Below are 25197 nucleotides of genomic sequence, written 5' to 3' on the forward strand. Positions count from 1 at the left end.
CAGTGAGGGGTGTGGGGTATATCAGAGTGTTACAGTGAGGGGTGTGGTGTATATCAGTGTGTTACAGTGAGGGTTGTGGGGTATATCAGTGTTAGAGTGAGGGGTCTGGTGTATATCAGTGTGTTACCGTGAGGGGTGTGGGGTATATCAGTGTTACAGTGAGGGGTCTGGGGTATATCAGAGTGTTAAAGTGATGGGTGTGGGGTATATCAGTGTTACAGTGAGAGGTGTGGGGTATATCAGTGTTACAGTGAGGGGTGTGGGGTATATCAGAGTGTTACAGTGAAGTGTGTGGGGTATATCAGAGTATTACAGTGAGGAGTGTGAGGTATATCAGTGTTACAGTGAGGGGTGTGGGGTATATCAGTGTTACAGTGAGGGGTGTGGGGTATATCAGAGTGTTACAGTGAGCTGTGAGGGGTATATCAGAGTGTTGCAGTGAGTGGTGTGGTGTATATCAGTGTGTTACAGTGAGGGGTGTGGGGTATATCAGAGTGTTACAGTGAGGGGTGTGGGATATATCAGTGTTTCAGTTAGGGGTGTAGGGTAATTCAGTGTTACAGTGAGGGGTGTGGGGTATATCAGTGTTGCAGTGAGTGGTGTGGTGTATATCAGTGTTACAGAGAGGGGTGTGGGGTATATCAGTGTGTTACAGTGAGGAGTGTTACAGTGAGGGGTGTGGGATATATCAGTGTTTCAGTTAGGGGTGTAGGGTAATTCAGTGTTACAGTGAGGGGTGTGGGTTATATCAGTGTTACAGTGAGGAGTGTCGGGTACATCAGAGTGTTGCTGTGAGGGATGTGGGGTATATCAGTGTTACAGTGAGGGTTGCGGGGTATATCAGTGTTACAGTGAGGGGTGTGGGGTATATCAGTGTTACAGTGAGGGGTGTGGGGTATATCAGTGTTACAGTGAGGGGTGTGGGGTATATCAGTGTTACAGTGAGGGGTGTGGGGTATATCAGAGTGTTACAGTGAGGGGTGTGGGGTATATCAGTGTTACAGTGAGGGTTGCGGGGTATATCAGTGTTACAGTGAGGGGTGTGGGATATACCAGTGTTTCAGTGAGGGGTGTAGGGTATATCAGAGTGTTACAGTGAGGGGTGTGGGGTATACCAGAGCGTTACAGTGAGGGATGTGGGGTATATCAGAGTGTTACAGTGAGGGGTGTGGGGTATATCAGAGTGTTACAGTGAGGGGTGTGGGGTATATCAGTGTTACAGTGAGGGGTGTGGGGTATATCAGAGTGTTACAGTGAGGGGTGTGGGGTATATCAGTGTTACAGTGAGGGGTGTGGGGTATATCAGTTTGTTACAGTGAGGGGTGTGGAGTATATCAGTGTTACAGTGAGGGATGTGGGGTATATCAGAGTGTTACAGTGAGGGGTGTGGGGTATATCAGAGTTTTCCAGTGAGGGGTGTGGGGTATATCAGAATGTTACAGTGAGGGGTGTGGGGTATATCAGTGTTACAGTGAGGGGTGTGGGGTATATCAGTGTTACAGTGAGGGGTGTGGGGTATATCAGAGTTACAGTGAGGGGTGTGGGGTATATCAATGTTACAGTGAGGGGTGTGGGGTATATCAGTGTTACAGTGAGGTGTGTGGGGTATATCAGTGTTACAGTGATGGGTGTGGGGTATATCAGTGTTATAGTGAGGGGTGTGGGTAATTAAGTGTTACAGTGAGGGGTGTAGTGTATATCAGTGTTACAGTGAGGGGTGTGGGGTATATCAGTGTTACAGTGAGGGGTGTGGGATATATCAGAGTGTTACAGTGAGGGGTGTGGGTATATCAGTGTTACAGTCAGGGGTGTGGGGTATATCAGTATCACAGTGAGAGGTGTGGGATATATCAGTGTTACAGTGAGGGGTGTGGGGTATATCAGAGTTTTACAGTGAGGGGTGTGGGGTATATCAGTGTTACAGTGAGGGGTGTGGAGTATATCAGAGTGTTACAGTGAGAGGTGTGGGGTATATCAGAGTGTAACAGTGAGGGGTGTGGTGTATATCAGTGTGTTACAGTGAGGGGTGTGGGGTATATCAGTGTTACAGTGAGGAGTCTGGTGTATATCAGTGTGTTACCGTGAGGGGTGTGGGGTATATCAGTGTTACAGTGAGGGGTCTGGGGTATATCAGTGTTAAAGTGAGGGGTGTGGGGTATATCAGTGTTACAGTGAGGGGTGTGGGGTATATCAGTGTTACAGTGAGGGGTGTGGGGTATATCAGAGTGTTACTGTGAGGTGTGTGGGGTATATCGGAGTATTACAGTGAGGTGTGTGAGGTATATCAGTGTTAAAGTGAGTGGTGTGGGGTATATCAGTGTTACAGTGAGGGGTGTGGGGTATATCAGTGTTACAGTGAGGGGTGTGGGGTATATCAGTGTTACAGTGAGGGGTGTGGGGTATATCAGAGTTACAGTGAGGGGTGGGATATATCAGAATGTTACAGTGAGGGGTGTGGGGTATATCAGTGTTACAGTGAGGGGTGTGGGATATATCAGAGTGTTACAGTGAGGGGTGTGGGGTATATCAGTGTTACAGTGATGTGTGTGGGGTATATCAGTGTTACAGTGAGGGGTGTGGGGTATACCAGTGTTACATTGAGGGGTGTGGGGTATATCAGAGTGTTACAGTGAGGGGTGTGGGGTATATCAGAGTGTTACAGTGAGGGGTGTGGGGTATATCAGAGTGTTACAGTGAGGGGTGTGGTGTATATCAGTGTGTTACAGTGAGGGTTGTGGGGTATATCAGTGTTACAGTGAGGGGTGTGGGGTATATCAGAGTTTTACAGTGAGGGGTGTGGGGTATATCAGTGTTACAGTGAGGGGTGTGGAGTATATCAGAGTGTTACAGTGAGAGGTGTGGGGTATATCAGTGTTACAGTGAGGGGTGTGGGGTATATCAGTTTGTTACAGTGAGGGGTGTGGAGTATATCAGTGTTACAGTGAGGGATGTGGGGTATATCAGAGTGTTACAGTGAGGGGTGTGGGGTATATCAGAGTTTTCCAGTGAGGGGTGTGGGGTATATCAGAATGTTACAGTGAGGGGTGTGGGGTATATCAGTGTTACAGTGAGGGGTGTGGGGTATATCAGTGTTACAGTGAGGGGTGTGGGGTATATCAGAGTTACAGTGAGGGGTGTGGGGTATATCAGTGTTACAGTGAGGGGTGTGGGGTATATCAGTGTTACAGTGAGGTGTGTGGGGTATATCAGTGTTACAGTGATGGGTGTGGGGTATATCAGTGTTATAGTGAGGGGTGTGGGTAATTAAGTGTTACAGTGAGGGGTGTAGTGTATATCAGTGTTACAGTGAGAGGTGAGTGTTATATCAGTGTTACAGTGAGGGGTGTGGGATATATCAGAGTGTTACAGTGAGGGGTGTGGGTATATCAGTGTTACAGTCAGGGGTGTGGGGTATATCAGTATCACAGTGAGAGGTGTGGGATATATCAGTGTTACAGTGAGGGGTGTGGGGTATATCAGAGTGTTACAGTGAGGGGTGTGGGGTATATCAGTGTTACAGTGAGGGGTGTGGGGTATATCAGTGTTACAGAGAGGGGTGTGGGGTATATCAGTGTGTTACAGTGAGGGGTGTGGGGTATATCAGTGTTACAGTGAGGGGTGTGGGGTATATCAGAGTGTTACAGTGAGGGGTGTGGGATATATCAGTGTTTCAGTTAGGGGTGTAGGGTAATTCAGTGTTACAATGAGTGGTGTGGGGTATATCAGTGTTACAGTGAGGAGTGTCGGGTACATCAGAGTGTTGCTGTGAGGGATGTGGGGTATATCAGTGTTACAGTGAGGGTTGCGGGGTATATCAGTGTTACAGTGAGGGGTGTGGGGTATATCAGTGTTACAGTGAGGGGTGTGAGGTATATCAGTGTTACAGTGAGGGGTGTGGGGTATATCAGTGTTACAGTGAGGGGTGTGAGGTATATCAGTGTTACAGTGAGGGGTGTGGGATATATCAGTGTTTCAGTGAGGGGTGTAGGGTAATACAGAGTGTTTCAGTGAGGGGTGTGGGGGATATCAGAGCGTTACAGTGAGGGATGTGGGGTATATCAGAGTGTTACAGTGAGGGGTGTGGGGTATATCAGAGTGTTACAGTGAGGGGTGTGGGGTATATCAGTGTTACAGTGAGGGGTGTGGGGTATATCAGAGTGTTACAGTGAGGGGTGTGGGGTATATCAGTGTTACAGTGAGGGGTGTGGGGTATATCAGTTTGTTACAGTGAGGGGTGTGGAGTATATCAGTGTTACAGTGAGGGATGTGGGGTATATCAGAGTGTTACAGTGAGGGGTGTGGGGTATATCAGAGTTTTCCAGTGAGGGGTGTGGGGTATATCAGAATGTTACAGTGAGGGGTGTGGGGTATATCAGTGTTACAGTGAGGAGTGTGGTGTATATCAGAGTGTTACAGTGAGGGGTGTGGGGTATATCAGAGTGTTACAGTGAGGGGTGTGGGGTATATCAGTGTTACAGTGAGGGGTGTGGGGTATATCAGAGTGTTACAGTGAGGGGTGTGGGGTATATCAGTGTTACAGTGAGGGGTGTGGGGTATATCAGTTTGTTACAGTGAGGGGTGTGGAGTATATCAGTGTTACAGTGAGGGATGTGGGGTATATCAGAGTGTTACAGTGAGGGGTGTGGGGTATATCAGAGTTTTCCAGTGAGGGGTGTGGGGTATATCAGAATGTTACAGTGAGGGGTGTGGGGTATATCAGTGTTACAGTGAGGGGTGTGGGGTATATCAGTGTTACAGTGAGGGGTGTGGGGTATATCAGAGTGTTACAGTGAGGGGTGTGGGGTATATCAGTGTTACAGTGAGGGGTGTGGGGTATATCAGAGTTACAGTGAGGGGTGTGGGGTATATCAATGTTACAGTGAGGGGTGTGGGGTATATCAATGTTACAGTGAGGGGTGTGCGGTATATCAGTGTTACAGTGATGGGTGTGGGGTATATCAGTGTTATAGTGAGGGGTGTGGGTAATTAAGTGTTACAGTGAGGGGTGTAGTGTATATCAGTGTTACAGTGAGAGGTGAGTGTTATATCAGTGTTACAGTGAGGGGTGTGGGATATATCAGAGTGTTACAGTGAGGGGTGTGGGTATATCAGTGTTACAGTCAGGGGTGTGGGGTATATCAGTATCACAGTGAGAGGTGTGGGATATATCAGTGTTACAGTGAGGGGTGTGGGGTATATCAGAGTGTTACAGTGAGGGGTGTGGGGTATATCAGTGTTACAGTGAGGGGTGTGGGGTATATCAGAGTGTTACAGTGAGAGTTTGGGGTATATCAGAGTGTAACAGTGAGGGGTGTGGTGTATATCAGTGTGTTACAGTGAGGGGTGTGGGGTATATCAGTGTTACAGTGAGGGGTCTGGTGTATATCAGTGTGTTACCGTGAGGGGTGTGGGGTATATCAGTGTTACAGTGAGGGGTCTGGGGTATATCAGTGTTACAATGAGGGGTGTGGGGTATATCAGTGTTACAGTGGGGGTGTGGGGTATATCAGAGTGTTAGAGTGAGGGGTGTGGGGGATATCAGTGTTACAGTGAGGGGTGTGGGGTATATCAGTGTAACAGTGAGGGGTATGGGGTATATCAGAGTGTTACAGTGAGGGGTGTAGGGTATATCGGAGTGTTACTGTGAAGGGTGTGGGGTATATCAGTGTTACAGCGAGGGGTGTGGGGTATATCAGTGTTACAGTGAGGGGTGAGGGGTATATCAGTGTTACAATGAGGTGTGTAGGGTATATGACAGTGTTAGTGATGGGTGTGGGGTATATCAGTGTTACAGTGATGGGTGTGGTGTATATCAGTGTTACATTGCAGGGCGTGGCATATATCAGAATGTTACACTGAGGGGTGTGGGGTATATCAGAGTGTTACAGTGAGGGGTGTGGGGTATATCAGTGTTACAGTGAGGGGTGTGGGATATATCAGTGTTACAGTGAGGGGTGTAGGGTATATCAGTGTTACAGTGAGGGGTGTGGGGTATATCAGAGTGTTACATTGAGGGGTGTGGGATATATCAGTGTATCTGTTAGGGGTGTAGGGTATTTCAGTGTTACAGTGAGGGGTGTGGGGTATATCAGTGTTACAGTGAGGAGTGTGGGGTACATCAGAGTGTTGCTGTGAGGGAGGTGGGGTATATCAGTGTTACAGTGAGGGGTGTGTGGTATATCAGTGTTACAGTGAGGGATGTGGGATATATCAGTTTTTCAGTGAGGGGTGTAGCGTATATCAGAGTGTTACAGTGAGGGGTGTAGGATATATCAGTGTTACAGTGAGGGGTGTGGGGTATATCAGACTGTCACAGTGAGGGGTGTGGGATATTTCAGAGTGTCACAGAGAGGGGTGTGGGGTATATCAGTGTTACAGTGAGGGGTGTGGGGTATATCAGAGTGTTACAGTGAGGGGTGTGGGCTATATCCGTGTGTTACAGTGAGGGGTGTGGGATATACCAGCGTTACAGTGAGGCATGGGGGTATGCCAGAGTGCTACAGTGAGGGGTGTGGGGGATATCAGTGTTACAGTGAGGGGTGTGGGTTATATCAGAGTGTTACAGTGAGGGGTGTGGGGTATATCAGTGTTACACTGAGGGGTGTGGGGTATATCAGAGTGTTACAGTGAGGGGTGTGGGGTATATCAGTGTTACAGTGTGGGGTGTGGCGTATATCAGAGTGTTACAGTGAGGGGTGTGGGGTATATCAGAGTGTTACAGTGAGGGGAGTGGGATATATCAGAGTGTTACAGTGAGGGGTGTGGGGTCTATCAGTGTTACAGTGAGGGGTGTGGGGTATATCAGTGTTACAGTGAGGGGTGTGGGGTATATCAGAGTGTTACAGTGAGAGGTGTGGGTTATATCAGTGTTACAGTGAGGGGTGTGGGGTATATCAGTGTTACGGTGAGGGTGTGGGATATATCAGTGTTACAGTGAGGGGTGTGGGATATATCAGTGTTACAGTGAGGGGTGTGGGGTATATCAGAGTGTTACAGTGAGGGGTGTGGGGTATATCAGTGTTACAATGAGGGGTGTGGGGTATATCAGTGTTACAGTGAGGGGTGTGGGGTATATCAGTGTTACAGTGGGGGTGTGGGGTATATCAGAGTGTTAGAGTGAGGGGTGTGGGGTATATCAGTGTTACAGTGAGGGGTGTGGGGTATATCAGTGTTACAGTGAGGTGTGTGGGTTATATAAGTGTTACAGTGAGGGGTTTGTGATATATCAGAGTGTTACAGTGAGGGGTGTGTGGTATATCAGAGTGTTTCAGTGAGGGGTGTGGGGTATATCAGTGTTACAGTGAGGGGTGTGGGCTATAGCAGAGTGTTTCAGTGAGGGGTATGGGGTATATCAGTGTTACAGTGAGTGGAGTGGGGTATATCAGTGTTACAGTGAGGGGTGTGGGGTATATCAGTATTACAGTGACGGGTGTGGGGTATATCAGAGTGTTACAGTGAGAGGTGTGGTGTATATCAGAGTGTTACCGTGACGGGTGTGGGGTATATCAGTGTTACAGTGAGGGGTGTGGGGTATATCAGTGTTACAGTGAGGGGTGTGGGGTATATCAGTGTTACAGTGAGGAGTGTGGGGTACATCAGAGTGTTGCTGTGAGGGAGGTGGGGTATATCAGTGTTACAGTGAGGGGTGTGTGGTATATCAGTGTTACAGTGAGGGGTGTGGGATATATCAGTGTTTCAGTGAGGGGTGTAGCGTATATCAGAGTGTTACAGTGAGGGGTGTGGGGTATATCAGTGTTACAGTGAGGGGTGTGGGGTATATCAGTGTTACACTGAGGGGTGTGGGGGATATCAGAGTGTTACAGTGAGGGGTGTGGGGTATATCAGTGTTACAGTGAGGGGTGTGGCGTATATCAGAGTGTTACAGTGAGGGGTGTGGGGTATATCAGAGTGTTACAGTGAGGGGAGTGGGGTCTATCAGTGTTACAGTGAGGGGTGTGGGGTATATCAGTGTTACAGTGAGGGGTGTGGGGTATATCGGAGTGTTACAGTGAGAGGTGTGGGTTATATCAGTGTTACAGTGAGGGGTGTGGGATATATCAGTGTTACGGTGAGGGGTGTGGGATATATCAGTGTTACAGTGAGGGGTGTGGGATATATCAGTGTTACAGTGAGGGGTGTGGGGTATATCAGAGTGTTACAGTGAGGGGTGTGGGGTATATCAGTGTTACAATGAGGGCTGTGGGGTATATCAGTGTTACAGTGAGGGGTGTGGGGTATATCAGTGTTACAGTGGGGGTGTGGGGTATATCAGAGTGTTAGAGTGAGGGGTGTGGGGTATATCAGTGTTACAGTGAGGGGTGTGGGGTATATCAGTGTTACAGTGAGGTGTGTGGGTTATATAAGTGTTACAGGGAGGGGTTTGGGATATATCAGAGTGTTACAGTGAGGGGTGTGTGGTATATCAGAGTGTTTCAGTGAGGGGTGTGGGGTATATCAGTGTTACAGTGAGGGGTGTGGGCTATAGCACAGTGTTTCAGTGAGGGGTATGGGGTATATCAGTGTTACAGTGAGTGGAGTGGGGTATATCAGTGTTACAGTGAGGGGTGTGGGGTATATCAGTATTACAGTGACGGGTGTGGGGTATATCAGGGTGTTACAGTGAGAGGTGTGGTGTATATCAGAGTGTTACAGTGAGGGGTGTGGGGTATATCAGTGTTACAGTGAGGGGTGTGGTATATATCAGTGTTACAGTGAGGGGTGTAGGGTATATCAGTGTTACAGTGAGGGGTGTGGGGTATATCAGAGTGTTACAGTGAGGGGTGTGGGATATATCAGTGTTTCTGTTAGGGGTGTAGGGTATTTCAGTGTTACAGTGAGGGGTGTGGGGTATATCAGTGTTACAGTGAGGAGTGTGTGGTATATCAGTGTTACAGTGAGGGGTGTGGGATATATCAGTGTTTCAGTGAGGGGTGTGTGGTATATCAGTGTTACAGTGAGGGGTGTGGGATATATCAGTGTTTCAGTGAGGGGTGTAGCGTATATCAGAGTGTTACAGTGAGGGGTGTGGGGTATATCAGTGTTACAGTGAGGGGTGTGGGGTATATCAGACTGTCACAGTGAGGGGTGTGGGGTATGTCAGAGTGTTACAGTGAGGGGTGTGGGATATTTCAGAGTGTCACAGTGAGGGGTGTGGGGTATATCAGTGTTACAGTGAGGGTGTGGGGAATATCAGAGTGTTACAGTGAGGGGTGTGGGGTATATCCGTGTGTTACAGTGAGGGGTGTGGGATATACCAGCGTTACAGTGAGGGGTGTGGGGTATATCAGTGTTACAGTGAGGGGTGTGGGGTATATCAGGGTGTTACAGTGAGGGGTGTGGGGTATATCAGTGTTACAGTGAGGGGTGTGGGGTATATCAGAGTGTTACAGTGAGGGGTGTGGGGTATATTAGAGTGTTACAGTGAGGGGTGTGGGATATATCAGAGTGTTACAGTGAGGGGTGTGGGGTATATCAGTGTTACAGTGAGGGGTGTGGGGTATATCAGTGTTACAGTGAGGGGTGTGGGGTATATCAGAGTGTTACAGTGAGGGGTGTGGGTTATATCAGTGTTACAGTGAGGGGTGTGGGGTATATCAGTGTTACGGTGAGGGGTGTGGGATATATCAGTGTTACAGTGAGGGGTGTGGGATATATCAGTGTTACAGTGAGGGGTGTGGGGTATATCAGACTGTTACAGTGAGGGTTGTGGGGTATATCAGTGTTACAGTGAGGGGTGTGGGGTATATTAGTGTTACAGTGAGGCGTGTGGGGTATATCAGTGTTACAGTGGGGGTGTGGGGTATATCAGAGTGTTAGAGTGAGGGGTGTGGGGTATATCAGTGTTACAGTGAGGGGTGTGGGGTATATCAGTGTTACAGTGAGGTGTGTGGGTTATATCAGTGTTACAGTGAGGGGTTTGGGATATATCAGAGTGTTACAGTGAGGGGTGTGTGGTATATCAGAGTGTTTCAATGTGGGGCATATCAGTGTTAGAGTGAGGGGTGTGGGGTATATCAGAGTGTTTCAGTGAGGGGTATGGGGTATATCAGTGTTACAGTGAGTGGTGTGGGGTATATCAGTGTTACAGTGAGGGGTGTGGGGTATATCAGTATTAGAGTGAGGTGTGTGGAGTATATCAGAGTGTTACAGTGAGGGGTGTGGTGTATATCAGAGTGTTACAGTGAGGGGTGTGGGGTATATCAGTGTTACAGTGAGAGGTGTGGGATATATCAGAGTGTTACAGTGAGGGGTGTGGGGTATATCAGAGTGTTTCAGTGAGGGGTGTGGGGCATATCACTGTTACAGTGAGGGGTGTGGGGTATATCAGTGTTACAGTGAGGTGTGTGGGTTATATCAGTGTTACAGTGAGGGGTTTGGGATATATCAGAGTGTTACAGTGAGGGGTGTGTGGTATATCAGAGTGTTTCAGTGTGGGGTATATCAGTGTTAGAGTGAGGGGTGTGGGGTATATCAGAGTGTTTCAGTGAGGGGTATGGGGTATATCAGTGTTACAGTGAGTGGTGTGGGGTATATCAGTGTTACAGTGAGGGGTGTGGGGTATATCAGTATTAGAGTGAGGTGTGTGGAGTATATCAGAGTGTTACAGTGAGGGGTGTGGTGTATATCAGAGTGTTACAGTGAGGGGTGTGGGGTATATCAGTGTTACAGTGAGGGGTGTGGGATATATCAGAGTGTTACAGTGAGGGGTGTGGGGTATATCAGAGTGTTTCAGTGAGGGGTGTGGGTCATATCACTGTTACAGTGAGGGGTGTGGGGTATATCAGAGTGTTTCAGTGAGGGGTGTGGGGTATATCAGAGTGTTTCAGTGAGGGGTGTGGGGTATATCAGTGTTACTGTGAGGGGTGTGGGGTATATCAGTGTTACAGTGAGGGGTGTGGGGTATATCAGAGTGTAACAGTGAGGGGTGTGGGGTATATCAGTGTTACAGTGAGGGGTGTTGGGTATATCAGTGTTACAGTGAGGGGTGTGGGGTATATCAGTGTTACAGTGAGGGGCGTGGGGTATATCAGTGTTACAGTGAGGGGTGTGGGATATATCAGTGTTACAGTGAGGGGTGGAGGGTATATCAGTGTCACAGTGAGGGGTGTGAGATATATCAGTGTTACAGTGAGGGGTGTGGGATATATCAGTGTTACAGTGAGGGGTGTGGGGTATATCAGAGTGTTACAGTGAGGGGTGTGGGGTATATCAGTGTTACAGTGAGGGGTGTGGAGTATATCAGTGTTACAGTGAGGGGTGTGGGGTATATCAGTGTTACAGTGGGGGTGTGGGGTATATCAGAGTGTTAGAGTGAGGGGTGTGGGGTATATCAGTGTTACAGTGAGGGGTGTGTGGTATATCAGTATTACAGTGAGGTGTGTGTGTTATATAAGTGTTACAGTGAGGAGTTTGGGATATATCAGAGTGTTACAGTGAGGGGTGTGTGGTATATCAGAGTGTTTCAGTGAGGGGTGTGGGGTATATCAGTGTTACAGTGAGGGGTGTGGGGTATATCAGAGTGTTTCAGTGAGGGGTATGGGATATATCAGTGTTACAGTGAGTGGTGTGGGGTATATCAGTGTTACAGTGAGGGGTGTGGGGTATATCAGTATTACAGTGAGGGGTGTGGGGTATATCAGAGTGTTACAGTGAGAGGTGTGGTGTATATCAGAGTATTACAGTGAGGGGTGTGGGGTATATCAGTGTTACAGTGAGGGTTGTGGGGTATATCAGAGTGTTACAGTGAGGGGTGTGGGATATATCAGTGTTTCTGTTAGGGGTGTAGGGTATTTCAGTGTTACAGTGAGGGGTGTGGGGTATATCAGTGTTACAGTGAGGGGTGTGGGGTATATCAGTGTTACAGTGAGGGGTGTGGGATATATCAGTGTTACAGTGAGGGTTGTAGGGTATATCAGTGTTACAGTGAGGGGTGTGGGGTATATCAGAGTGTTACAGTGAGGGGTGTGGGATATATCAGTGTTTCTGTTAGGGGTGTAGGGTATTTCAGTGTTACAGTGAGGGGTGTGGGGTATATCAGTGTTACAGTGAGGAGTGTGGGGTACATCAGTGTTACAGTGAGGGGTGTGGGATATATCAGTGTTTCAGTGAGGGGTGTAGCGTATATCAGAGTGTTACAGTGAGGGGTGTGGGATATTTCAGAGTGTCACAGTGAGGGGTGTGGGGTATATCAGTGTTACAGTGAGGGGTGTGGGGTATATCAGAGTGTTACAGTGAGGGGTGTGGGATATATCAGAGTGTTACAGTGAGGGGTGTAGCGTATATCAGAGTGTTACAGTGAGGGGTGTGGGATATATCAGTGTTTCAGTGAGGGGTGTAGCGTATATCAGAGTGTTACAGTGAGGGGTGTGGGATATTTCAGAGTGTCACATTGAGGGGTGTGGGGTATATCAGTGTTACAGTGAGGGGTGTGGGGTATATCAGTGTTACAGTGAGGGGTGTGGGGTATATCAGTGTTACAGTGAGGGGTGTGGGGTATATCAGACTGTCACAGTGAGCGGTGTGGGATATTTCAGAGTGTCACAGTGAGGGGTGTGGGGTATATCAGTGTTACAGTGAGGGGTGTGGGGTATATCAGTGTTACAGTGAAGGTGTGGGGTATATCAGAGTGTTACAGTGAGAGGTGTGGGGTATATCCGTGTGTTACAGTGAGGGGTGTGGGATATACCAGCGTTACAGTGAGGGGTGTGGGGTATATCAGTGTTACAGTGAGGGGTGTGGGGTATATCAGAGTGTTACAGTGACGGGTGTGGGGTATATCAGTGTTACAGTGAGGGGTGTGGGGTATATCAGAGTGTTACAGTGAGGGGTGTGGGGTATATTAGAGTGTTACAGTGAGGGGTTTGGGATATATCAGAGTGTTACAGTGAGGGGTGTGGGGTATATCAGTGTTACAGTGAGGGGTGTGGGGTATATCAGTGTTACAGTGAGGGGTGTGGGGTATATCAGAGTGTTACAGTGAGGGGTGTGGGTTATATCAGTGTTACAGTGAGGGGTGTGGGGTATATCAGTGTTACGGTGAGGGGTGTGGGATATATAAGTGTTACAGTGAGGGGTGTGGGATATATCAGTGTTACAGTGAGGGGTGTGGGGTATATCAGAGTGTTACAGTGAGGGGTGTGGGGTATATCAGTGTTACAGTGAGGGGTGTGGGGTATAGCAGTGTTATGTGAGGGGTGTGGGGTATATCAGTGTTACAGTGGGGATGTGGGGTATATCAGAGTGTTAGAGTGAGGGGTGTGGGGTATATCAGTGTTACAGTGAGGGGTGTGGTGTATATCAGTGTTACAGTGAGGTGTGTGGGTTATATCAGTGTTACAGTGAGGGGTTTGGGATATATCAGAGTGTTACAGTGAGGGGTGTGTGGTATATCAGAGTGTTTCAGTGAGGGGTGTGGGGTATATCAGTGTTAGAGTGAGGGGTGTGGGGTATATCAGAGTGTTTCAGTGAGGGGTATGGGGTATATCAGTGTTACAGTGAGTGGTGTGGGGTATTTCAGTGTTACAGTGAGGGGTGTGGGGTATATCAGTATTACAGTGAGGTATGTGGGGTATATCAGAGTGTTACAGTGAGGGGTGTGGTGTATATCAGAGTGTTACAGTGAGGGGTGTGGGGTATATCAGTGTTACAGTGAGGGGTGTGGGATATATCAGAGTGTTACAGTGAGGGGTGTGGGGTATATCAGAGTGTTTCAGTGAGGGGTGTGGGGTATATCACTGTTACAGTGAGGGGTGTGGGGTATATCAGAGTGTTTCAGTGAGGGGTGTGGGGTATATCAGAGTGTTTCAGTGAGGGGTGTGGGGTATATCAGTGTTACAGTGAGGGGTGTGGGGTATATCAGTGTTACAGTGAGGGGTGTGGGGTATATCAGTGTTACAGTGAGGGGTGTGGGGTATATCAGTGTTACAGTGAGGGGCGTGGGGTATGTCAGTGTTACAGTGAGGGGTGTGGGATATATCAGTGTTACAGTGAGGTGTGTAGGGTATATCAGTGTTTAAGTGAGGGGTGTGGGGTATATCAGAGTGTTACAGTGAGGGGTGTGGGATATATCAGTGTTTCTGTTAGGGGTGTAGGGTATTTCAGTGTTACAGTGAGGGGTGTGGGGTATATCAGTGTTACAGTGAGGAGTGTGGGGTACATCAGAGTGTTGCTGTGAGGGAGGTGGGGTATATCAGTGTAACAGTGAGGGGTGTGTGGTATATCAGTGTTACAGTGAGGGGTGTGGGATATATCAGTGTTTCAGTGAGGGGTGTGGGGTGTGTCAGTGTTACAGTGAGGGGTGTGGGGTATATCAGAGTGTTACAGTGAGGGGTGTGGGGTATATCAGTGTTACAGTGAGGGGTGTGGGGTATATCAGTGTTACAGTGAGGGGTGTGGGGTATATCAGAGTGTTACAGTGAGGGGTGTAGCGTATATCAGAGTGTTACAGTGAGGGGTGTGGGGTATATCAGTGTTACAGTGAGGGGTGTGGGGTATATCAGTGTTACAGTGAGGGGTGTGGAGTATATCAGTGTTACAGTGAGGGGTGTGGGGTATATCAGTGTTACAGTGAGGGGTGTGGAGTATATCAGTGTTACAGTGAGGGGTGTGGGGTATATCCGTGTCTTACAGTGAGGGGTGTGGGATATACCAGCGTTACAGTGGGGCATGGGGGTATACCAGAGTGCTACAGTGAGGGGTGTGGGGTATATCAGTGTTACAGTGAGGGATGTGGGTTATATCAGAGTGTTACAGTGAGGGGTGTGGGGTATATCAGTGTTACAGTGAGGGGTGTGGGGTATATCAGAGTGTTACAGTGAGGGGTGTGGGGTATATCAGTGTTACAGTGAGGGGTGTGGGGTATATCAGAGTGTTACACTGAGGGGTGTGGGGTATATTAGAGTGTTACAGTGAGGGGTGTGGGATATATCAGAGTGTTACAGTGAGGGGTGTGGGGTATATCAGTGTTACAGTGAGGGGTGTGGGGTATATCAGTGTTACAGTGAGGGTTGTGGGGTATATCAGAGTGTTACAGTGAGGGGTGTGGGTTATATCAGTGTTACAGTGAGGGGTGTGGGGTATATCAGTGTTACGCTGAGGGGTGTGGGATATATCAGTGTTACAGTGAGGGGTGTGGGATATATCAGTGTTACAGTGAGGGGTGAGGGGTTTATCAGAGTGTAACAGTGAGGGGTGTGGGGTATATCAGTGTTACAGTGAGGGGTGTGGGGTATATCAGTGTTACAGTGAGGGGTGTGGGGTATATCAGTGTTACAGTGGGGGTGTGGGGTATATCAGAATGTTAGAGTGAGGGGTGTGGGGTATATCAGTGTTACAGTGAGGGGTGTGGGGTATATCAGTGTTACAGTGAGGTGTGTGGGTTATATCAGTGTTACAGTGAGGGGTTTGGGATATATCAGAGTGTTACAGTGAGGGGTGTGTGGTATATCAGAGTGTTTCAGTGAGGGGTGTGGGGTATATCAGTGTTACAGTGAGGGGTGTGGGGTATATCAGAGTGTTTCAGTGAGGGGTATGGGGTATATCAGTGTTACAGTGAGTGATGTGGGGTATATCAGTGTTACAGTGAGGGGTGTGGGGTATATCAGTATTACAGTGAGGGGTGTGGGGTATATCAGAGTGTTACAGTGAGGGGTGTGGTGTATATCAGAGTGTTACAGTGAGGGGTGTGGGGTATATCAGTGTTACAGTGAGGGGTGTGGGATATATCAGAGTGTTACAGTGAGGGGTGTGGGGTATATCAGAGTGTTTCAGTGAGGGGTGTGGGGTATATCACTGTTAAAGTGAGGGGTGTGGGGTATATCAGAGTGTTTCAGTGAGGGATGTGGGGTATATCAGAGTGTTTCAGTGAAGGGTGTGGGGTATATCAGTGTTACAGTGAGGGGTGTGGGGTATATCAGTGTTACAGTGAGGGGTGTGGGGTATATCAGAGTGTTACAGTGAGGGGTGTGGGGTATATCAGTGTTACAGTGAGGGGTGTGGGGTATATCAGTGTTACAGTGAGGGGTGTGGGGTATATCAGTGTTACAGTGAGGGGTGTGGGGTATATCAGTGTTACAGTGAGGGGTGTGGGGTATATCAAAGTGTTACAGTGAGGGGTGTGGGGTATATCAGAGTGTCACAGTGAGGGGTGTGGGGTATATCAGTGTTACAGTGAGGGGTGTGGGCTATATCAGAGTGTTACAGTGAGGGTTGTGGGATATATCCGTGTGTTACAGTGAGGGATGTGGGATATATCAGTGTTACAGTGAGGGGTGTGGGGTATATCAGAGTGTCACAGAGAGGGGTGTGGGATATATCAGAGTGTCACAGTGAGGGGTGTGGTGTATATCAGAGTGTTACAGTGAGGGGTGTGGGGTATATCAGAGTGTCACAGAGAGGGGTGTGGGGTATATCAGAGTGTCACAGTGAGGGGTGTGGGTATATCAGTGTCACAGTGAGGGGTGTGGGGTATATCAGTGTTACAGTGAGGGGTGTGGGGTATATCAGAGTGTTGCAGTGAGGGGTGTGGGATATATCAGAATGTTACAGTGAGGGGCGTGGGGTATATCAGTGTAACAGTGAGGGGTGTGGGGTATATCAGTGTTACAGTGAGGGGTGTGGGATATATCAGTGTTACAGTGAGGGGTGTGGGGTATATAAGGATGTTACAGTGAGGGGTGTGGGATATATCAGAGTTACAGTGAGGGGTGTGGGGTGTATCAGAGTTACAGTGAGGGATGTGGGGTATATCAGAGTGTTACAGTGAGGGGTGTGGGGTATATCAGAGTGTTACAGTGACGGGTGTGGGATATATCAGTGTGTTACAGTGAGGGGTGTGGGATATATCAGAGTTACAGTGAGTGGTGTGGGGTATATCAGTGTTACAGTGAGGGATGTGGGGTATATCAGAGTGTTACAGTGAGGGGTGTGGGGTATATCAGAGTGTTACAGTGAGGGGTGTGGGGTATATCAGTGTTACAGTGAGGGGTGTGGGGTATATCCGAGTGTTACAGTGAGGGGTGTGGGGTATATCAGTGTTACAGTGAGGGGTGTGGGGTATATCAGATTGTTACAGTGAGGGGTGTGGAGTATATCAGTGTTATAGTGAGGGATGTGGGGTATATCCGAGTGTTACAGTGAAGGGTGTGGGGTATATCAGAGTTTTCCAGTGAGGGGTGTGGGGTATATCAGAATGTTACAGTGAGGGGTGTGGGGTATATCAATGTTACAGTGAGGGGTGTGGGGTATATCAGAGTGTTACAGTGAGGGGTGTGGGGTATATCAGAGTGTTACAGTGAGGGGTGTGGGGTATATCAGAGTGTTACAGTGAGGGGTGTGGGGTATATCAGTGTTACAGTGAGGGGTGTGGGGTATATCAGTGTTACAGTGAGGGGTGTGGGGTATATCAGTGTTACAGTGAGGGGTGTGGGGTATATCAGTGTTACAGTGAGGGGTGTGGGGTATATCAGTGTTACAGTGAGGGGCGTGGAGTATATCAGTGTTACAGTGAGGGATGTGGGGTATATCAAAGTGTTACAGTGAGGGGTGTGGGGTATATCAGTGTTACAGTGAGGGGTGTGGGCTATATCAGAGTGTTACAGTGAGGGGTGTGGGATATATCCGTGTGTTACAGTGAGGGGTGTGGGATATATCAGCGTTACAGTGAGGGATGGGGGGCATATCAGAGTGTTACAGTGAGGGGTGTGGGGTATATCAGAGTGTCACAGAGAGGGGTGTGGGGTATATCAGAGTGTCACAGTGAGGGGTGTGGGGTATATCAGAGTGTTACAGTGAGGGATGTGGGGTATATCAGAGTGTCACAGAGAGGGGTGTGGGGTATATCAGAGTGTCACAGTGAGGGGTGTGGGTATATCAGTGTCACAGTGAGGGGTGTGGGGTATATCAGTGTTACAGTGAGGGGTGTGGGGTATATCAGAGTGTTGCAATGAGGGGTGTGGGATATATCAGAATGTTACAGTGAGGGGCGTGGGGTATATCAGTGTAACAGTGAGGGGTGTGGGGTATATCAGTGTTACAGTGAGGGGTGTGGGATATATCAGTGTTACAGTGAGGGGTGTGGGGTATATAAGGATGTTACAGTGAGGGGTGTGGGATATATCAGAGTTACAGTGAGGGGTGTGGGGTGTATCAGAGTGTTACAGTGAGGGGTGTGGGATATATCAGAGTTAAAGTGAGTGGTGTGGGGTATATCAGTCTTACAGTGAGGGGTGTGGGGTATATCAGAGTGTTACAGTGAGGGGTGTGGGGTATATCAGAGTGTTACAGTGAGGGGTGTGGGGTATATCAGTGTTACAGTGAGGGGTGTGGGGTATATCAGAGTGTTACAGTGAGGGGTGTGGGGTATATCAGTGTTACAGTGAGGGGTGTGGGGTATATCAGATTGTTACAGTGAGGGGTGTGGAGTATATCAGTGTTATAGTGAGGGATGTGGGGTATATCCGAGTGTTACAGTGAGGGGTGTGGGGTATATCAGAGTTTTCCAGTGAGGGGTGTGGTGTATATCAGAATGTTACAGTGAGGGGTGTGGGGTATATCAATGTTACAGTGAGGGGTGTGGGGTATATCAGAGTGTTACAGTGAGGGGTGTGGGTATATCAGAGTTACAGTGAGGGGTGTGGGGTATATCAGTGTTACAGTGAGGGGTGTGGGGTATATCAGTGTTACAGTGAGGGGTGTGGGATATATCAGAGTGTTACAGTGAGGGGTGTGGGGTATATCAGTGTTACAGTGAGGGGTGTGGGGTATATCAATGTTACAGTGAGAGGTGTGGGGTATATCAGAGTTTTCCAGTGAGGGGTGTGGGGTATATCAGAATGTTACAGTGAGGGGTGTGGGGTATATCAATGTTACAGTGAGGGGTGTGGGGTATATCAGAATGTTACAGTGAGGGGTGTGGAGTATATCAATGTTACAGTGAGGGGTATGGGGTATATCAGAGTGTTACAGTGAGGGGTGTGGGGTATATCACAGTGTTACAGTGAGGGGTGTGGGGTATAGTAGTGTTGCAGTGAGGGGTGTGGGGTATATCAATGTTGCAGTGAGGGGTGTGGGGTATATCAGTGTTACAGTGAGGGGTGTGCGGTATATCAGTGTTACAGTGAGGGGTGTGGGATATATCAGTGTTACAGTGAGGTGTGTGGGGTATATCAGAGTGTTACAGTGAGGGGTGTGGGGTATATCAGTGTCACAGTGAGGGGTGTGGGGTATATCAGAGTGTTACAGTGAGGGGTGTGGGGTATATCAGAGTGTTACAGTGAGGGGTGTGGGGTATATCAGAGTGTTACAGTGAGGAGTGTGGGGTATATCAGAGTGTTACAGTGAGGGGTGTGTGGTATATCAGTGTTAGAGTGAGGGGTGTGGGATATATCAGTGTTACAGAGAGGGGTGTGGGGTATATCAGAGTGTTACAGTGAGGGGTGTGGGGTATATCAGTGTCACAGTGAGGGATGTGGGGTATATCAGAGTGCTACAGTGAGGGGTGTGGGCTATATCAGAGTGTTACAGTGAGGGGTGTGGGGTATATCAGAGTGTTACAGTGAGGGGTGTGGGATATATCAGTGTTACAGTGAGTGGTGTGGGGTATATCAGAGTGTTACAGTGAGGGGTGTGGGGTATATCAGAGTGTTACAGTGAGGGGTGTGGGTATATCAGAGTGTTACAGTGAGTGGTGTGGGGTATATCAGAGTGTTACAGTGAGGGGTGTGGGGTATATCAGAGTGTTACAGTGAGGGGTGTGGGATATATCAGTGTTACAGTGAGTGGTGTGGGGTATATCAGAGTGTCACAGTGAGGGGTGTGGGGTATATCAGTGTTACAGTGAGGGGTGTGGGGTATATCAGTGTTACAGTGAGGGGTGTGGGGTATATCAGAGTGTTACAGTGAGGGGTGTGGGGTATATCAGAGTGTTACAGTGAGGGGTGTGGGGTATATCAGTGTTACAGTGAGGGGTGTGGGGTATATCACTGTTACAGTGAGTGGTGTGGGGTATATCAGAGTGTTACAATGAGGGGTGTGGGGTATATCAGTGTTACAGTGAGGGGTGTGGGTATATCAGAGTGTTACAGTGAGGGGTGTGGGGTATATCAGTGTTACAGTGAGGGGTGTGGGGTATATCAGAGTGTTACAGTGAGGGGTGTGGGATATATCAGTGTTACAGTGAGTGGTGTGGGGTATATCAGAGTGTCACAGTGAGGGGTGTGGGGTATATCAGTGTTACAGTGAGGGGTGTGGGGTATATCAGTGTTACAGTGAGGGGTGTGGGGTATATCAGAGTTACAGTGAGTGGTGTGGGGTATATCAGTGTTACAGTGAGGGGTGTGGGGTATATCAGTGTTACAGTGAGGGGTGTGGGGTATATCAGAGTGTCACAGTGAGGGGTGTGGGGTATATCAGTGTTACAGTGAGGGGTGTGGGGTATATCAGTGTTACAGTGAGGGGTGTGGGGTATATCAGAGTTACAGTGAGTGGTGTGGGGTATATCAGTGTTACAGTGAGGGGTGTGGGGTATATCAGTGTTACAGTGAGGGGTGTGGGGTATATCAGCGTTACAGTGAGGGGTTTGGGGTATATCAGAGTGTTACAGTGAGGGGTGTGGGGTATATCAGAGTGTAAGTCTATATATCCAGCGAGGGGCAGATTCAGTCCTCGTATTTTTTTTCCTTTTAAATCTCTTTCGGAATTCAGATCGGAGCGTTTGGAGGTTAGGGCCGTTGCATGCTCCTCCTGTACGATGTGGGAGGTAGGGGACGCCACTCGTGAGGGGTGAAGGTTATATCAGAACGTTACATTGATAGGAATGGGGTATATCAGCATGTTACTGTGAGGGGTGAGGGTTATATCAGAACGTTACAGTTGTAAGTGCCCTTCCTGTTGAGTCCTTTATTTTGCCTGTCTTTTATTTTGCTGTTATTATTTTTGATCCGTGGAAGATTAATGGAAATGCATCTTTAAATCAAGCAGCAGGATTCAGAAGTTATCAGGGAGAATTCTGGTTCCTGCGGGTTTGAGCAGGAGGCTTCAGAAGTGTTGCCACCAAGGAGAAAGAGATGGGCTGGGTCTCGCTTTGATTCATTCACTGGTGGCTGAAGAATGGGCTTCAACGGCCATGCTCTAAATGATAACGTGTGGAGATTGCATCCTATTCCAGTAGAATGTTTTTCAGAGTCCCAGGGAGATTCCTGGCAGATGTGAGTGGAGATCCTACTCTGACTCCTCAGTCTTTCTCGCCATAAAGCCTGTGGGTGCTGTTTTCCCAGCCCGCAGAATTCTTGGGTGAATCTATCGCCAGGGAAACCAGTAGAGGCAACAAACAAAGACCAGAACTTGCTCCGCTCTCTCCGGAAAGGCTGTGGCTGCTGTACATCTGAAGTGGCCGAGAACCTGGATGAATGAATCTACAGAAGGGCCGTTGCAGGCTGTGGACAGAGACTTAACCTGCAGGCTTGATGTGAAGGAAAGTGTGCTGAAAACCATCATCTGAAACACAATCTCTTTTCCTTTTGCTTCTCATTTTAACCAATTGCACCCCTGTGTGTTTCTCTGTCCTGTGTGTGTTTGTGTGTGTGTGTGTGTAGAGAGAGGGTGGGGGCAAGATCAAGTGGGGAGTTAGGAATTAATTAATAGTTAATCAGTTGTATTTGCTACATATTACATTATAATTCTTGTTATAAGTAAACAGTAACTGTTCAAATTTACAAACCTGGTGACTAATTATTGGGCAGCCAAGGGCAATGATTTCAGGTATTTTCAAAGAATTATTGGTTATGGCACAGGGGCACAGTGGTTAGCACTGCTGCCTCACAGCGCCAGGGACCTGGGTTCGATTCCCGGCTTGGGTCACTGTCTGTGCGGAGTCTGCACGTTCTCCCCGTGTCTGCGTGGGTTTCCTCCGGGTGCTCCGGTTTCCTCCCACTGTCCAAAGTTGTGCAGGTTAGGTGGATTGGCCGTGATCAATTGTCCAAAGGGTTAGGTGGAATTACGGGGTTACGGGGATGGGGTGGAGGCATAAGGTTAAGTAGGTGCTCTTTCCAAGGGACAGTGCAGAGTCGATGAGCTGACTCCTTCTGCACTGTAAATTCTATGAACTCATTTGTGTTCTGATTCTGGGGTGTCGTAACATAATTTGGGGGCACGTCCGGAACTTTTGGAACAGTAAATGGCGATATTTGGGTTACAGTATAAATTAAACAGAGATACCAGATTTGTAGCGATATAACAGGATGGTTCTGGAAGCTACTGAGTGTTTCCTTCAGGTGGATGATTTGTCTCTGGTTTATTTAAAAGAGCTTCGAAAAGGCAAAAGAAATTAAAAATAGGGATACAAGCTCGTGCTTGGGAGGTGGAGATAACCGACACCATGGTGTCAACGTTTAAATTTGAAAGAGATGTTGGAACCCGGGAGAGACTGCGAGGTAGGACAGCATGAAAATTATTATCTGGTGGGGAAGTTGAGTTGGAGAGAATTTGGTTGGAGTTTGAGCCTGAAGGGGAATTAAAAAGAAAAGAAAAAGAAATGGAGATGGAAATGAGGAGGTTAGAATTAGAGAGAGCTCCGGATTAAGCACTGGAGAAAGCTTTGACAAAGAGTCATCGGACTCGAAACGTTAACTCTTTTCTCTCCCTACAGACGCTGCCAGACTTGCTGAGATTTTCCAGCATTTTCTCCTTCGTTTCAGATTCCAGCATCCGCAGTAATTTGCTTTTATCCGGTGGACATTACCCCTGCAGAGTAAACTAACAGGACCGGCACAGGAAGGCTATGCTTCCCTGTCAGAGCAGAGTGAGGTGTGCGTGACAGACATCCCACCATTTATATTAATATTCTAAACACGCATGTGACAGTTTGATTGAAGTGGGTGTAAAATCCTTACCCATCTGATTAACGCTGCGTATGTTAGTGGGGGGCGAACATTGTAAATTCTATAATATTCCAGTGTAGGATTAATATCTGAAGAGGAAAGAGGAATATTCAGTCAGTGAATATGTCATATTTCATACAGATCTAACTGAACTTGCACATCCCGTGTTGGAATAAACGCTGTCAGATTGAAGTCTCCCCCTCCCTCCGCAGTCAGTGACCCCCCCCTCCTGAAATTTCAACCCATCTAATTTATTTGAAGTGATGGTGATGAAATCAAACAAGCCCCAAAGTATTAAACCTGGATTGATCACAGAATAATACAGCACAGAGGAAGCCCTTCGGCCCATCGAGTCTGCACCAATGCATGAAAAACAGCTGACCTGTACCTAATCCCATTGGCCAGCCCCTGTCCCATAGCCTTGAATGTTCTGACGAGCCAAGTACTCATCCAGGTACCTTTTTAAAGGATGTGAGGCATCCCGCCTGTACCCCCCTCCCAGGCAGCACGTTCCAGACCCTCACCACCCTCCCAGGCAGCGCGTTCCAGACCCTCACCACCCTCCCAGGCAGCACGTTCCAGACCCTCACCACCCTCCCAGGCAGCGCATTCCAGACCCTCACCACCCTCTGGGTAAAAAAGTTTTCCCTCAAATCCCCCCCAAACCTCCTGCTCCTCACCTTAAACTTGTGTCCTCTCGTAACCGACCCTTCAACTAAGGGGACCAGCTGCTCCCTGTCGACCCTGTCCGTGCCCCTCATAATCCTGTCCACCTCGATCAGGTCGCCCCTCAGTCCTCTCTGCTCCAACAAAAACAACCCAAACTTATCCAAACTCCAGGCACCATCCTGGTGAATCTCCTCTGCACCCCCTCCAGTGCAATCACATCCTTCCTATAATGTGGCGACCAGAATTGCACACAGTGCTCCAGCTGTGGCCTCACCAATGTTCTATACAACTCCAACATGACCTCCCTGCTTTTGAATTCTCTGCCCAGATTGATGACAGTGCGTGTCCCATATGCCTTTTTCACTACCCTATTAACCTGCCCTTCTGCTTTCAGAGATCTATGGACAAACATGCCACGGTCCCTTTGCTACTCAGAACTTCCCAGTGTCAGACAATTCAGTGAATACTTCCTTGTTAAACTACTCTTTCCAATGTCTCACACTTGTCCGGGTTAAATTCCATCTGCCACTTCTCCGCCCATTTGACCATCCCCGTCTGTATCTTCCTGTAACTCAAGACACTCAGCCTCACTGTTACCCACCCGGACAATCTGTGTGTCATCCGCAAACGTACTGATCCTACCCCCCCCCCCCCCCCCCCCACCCCCACCCACATAGTCATCTATGTTGTTTATACAATATGTGGTACATCACTGGATACTGGCTCAGTCACTAAAGCAGCCGTCTGTCATAAGACATAAGCCATTGGAGCAGAATTAGAATTAGACCACTCGGCCCATCGAGTCTGCTCCGCCATTCGATCATGCCTGATATTTTTCTCATCCCCATTCTCCTGCCTCCTCCCCATAACCCCTGATCCCCTTATTGATCAAGAACCTGTCTATCTCTGTCTTAAAAACACTCAGTGATTTGGCCTCCACAGCCTTCTGCGGCAAAGAGTTCCACAGAGTCACCACCCTCTGGCTGAAGAAATTCCTCCTCATCTCTGTTTTAAAGGATCGTCTCTTTAGTCTGAGATTGTGTCCTCTGGTTCTAGTTTTTCCTACAAGTGGAAACATTCTCTCCATGTCCTCTCTATCCAGACCTCGCAGTAGCCTGTAAGTTTCAATAAGCTCCCCCCTCATCCTTCTAAACTCCAACGAGTACAGACCCAGAGTCCTCGACCGTTCCTCATACGACAAGTTCTTCATTCCAAGGATCATTCTTGTGAACCTCCTCTGGACCCTTTCCAAGACCAGCACATCCTTCCTTAGATACGGGGCCCAAAACTGCTCACAATACTCCAAATGGGGTCTGACCAGAGCCTTATACAGCCTCAGAGGTACATCCTTGGTCTTGTATTCTAGCCCTCTTGACATGAATGCTAACATTGCATTTGCCTTAACTGCCGACTGAACCTGCACGTTAACCTTAAGAGAATCGTGAACAAGGACTCCCAAGTCCCTTTCTGCTTCTGATTTCCTAAGCACTTCCCCATTTAGAAAATAGTCTATGCCTAAATTACTCCTTCCAAAGTGCATAACCTCACACAATTCCACATTGTATTCCATCTGCCACTTCATTGCTCACTCTCCTAGCTTGTCCAAATCCTTCTGTAGGCCCCTTGCTTCCTCAATACTACCTGTCCCTCTACA

General features: G+C 48.2%; 1 protein-coding gene across 1 annotated transcript in view; it reads right to left on the reverse strand.

Annotated features, from left to right (window-relative positions):
* Nucleotides 1-25197, reverse strand: part of LOC140399470 (forkhead box protein P1-B-like) — a 232950-nt gene that overhangs the window by 152250 nt on the left and 55503 nt on the right. Inside the window, exon 9 of the mRNA XM_072489044.1 lies at nucleotides 22887-22963. Within this exon, the coding sequence (XP_072345145.1) occupies nucleotides 22887-22963 (77 nt within the window). The remainder of the gene's footprint in view (nucleotides 1-22886; nucleotides 22964-25197) is intronic.

The sequence above is a fragment of the Scyliorhinus torazame genome, chromosome 22, assembly GCF_047496885.1.
Source record: "Scyliorhinus torazame isolate Kashiwa2021f chromosome 22, sScyTor2.1, whole genome shotgun sequence".
NCBI classification, from domain to species: domain Eukaryota; kingdom Metazoa; phylum Chordata; class Chondrichthyes; order Carcharhiniformes; family Scyliorhinidae; genus Scyliorhinus; species Scyliorhinus torazame.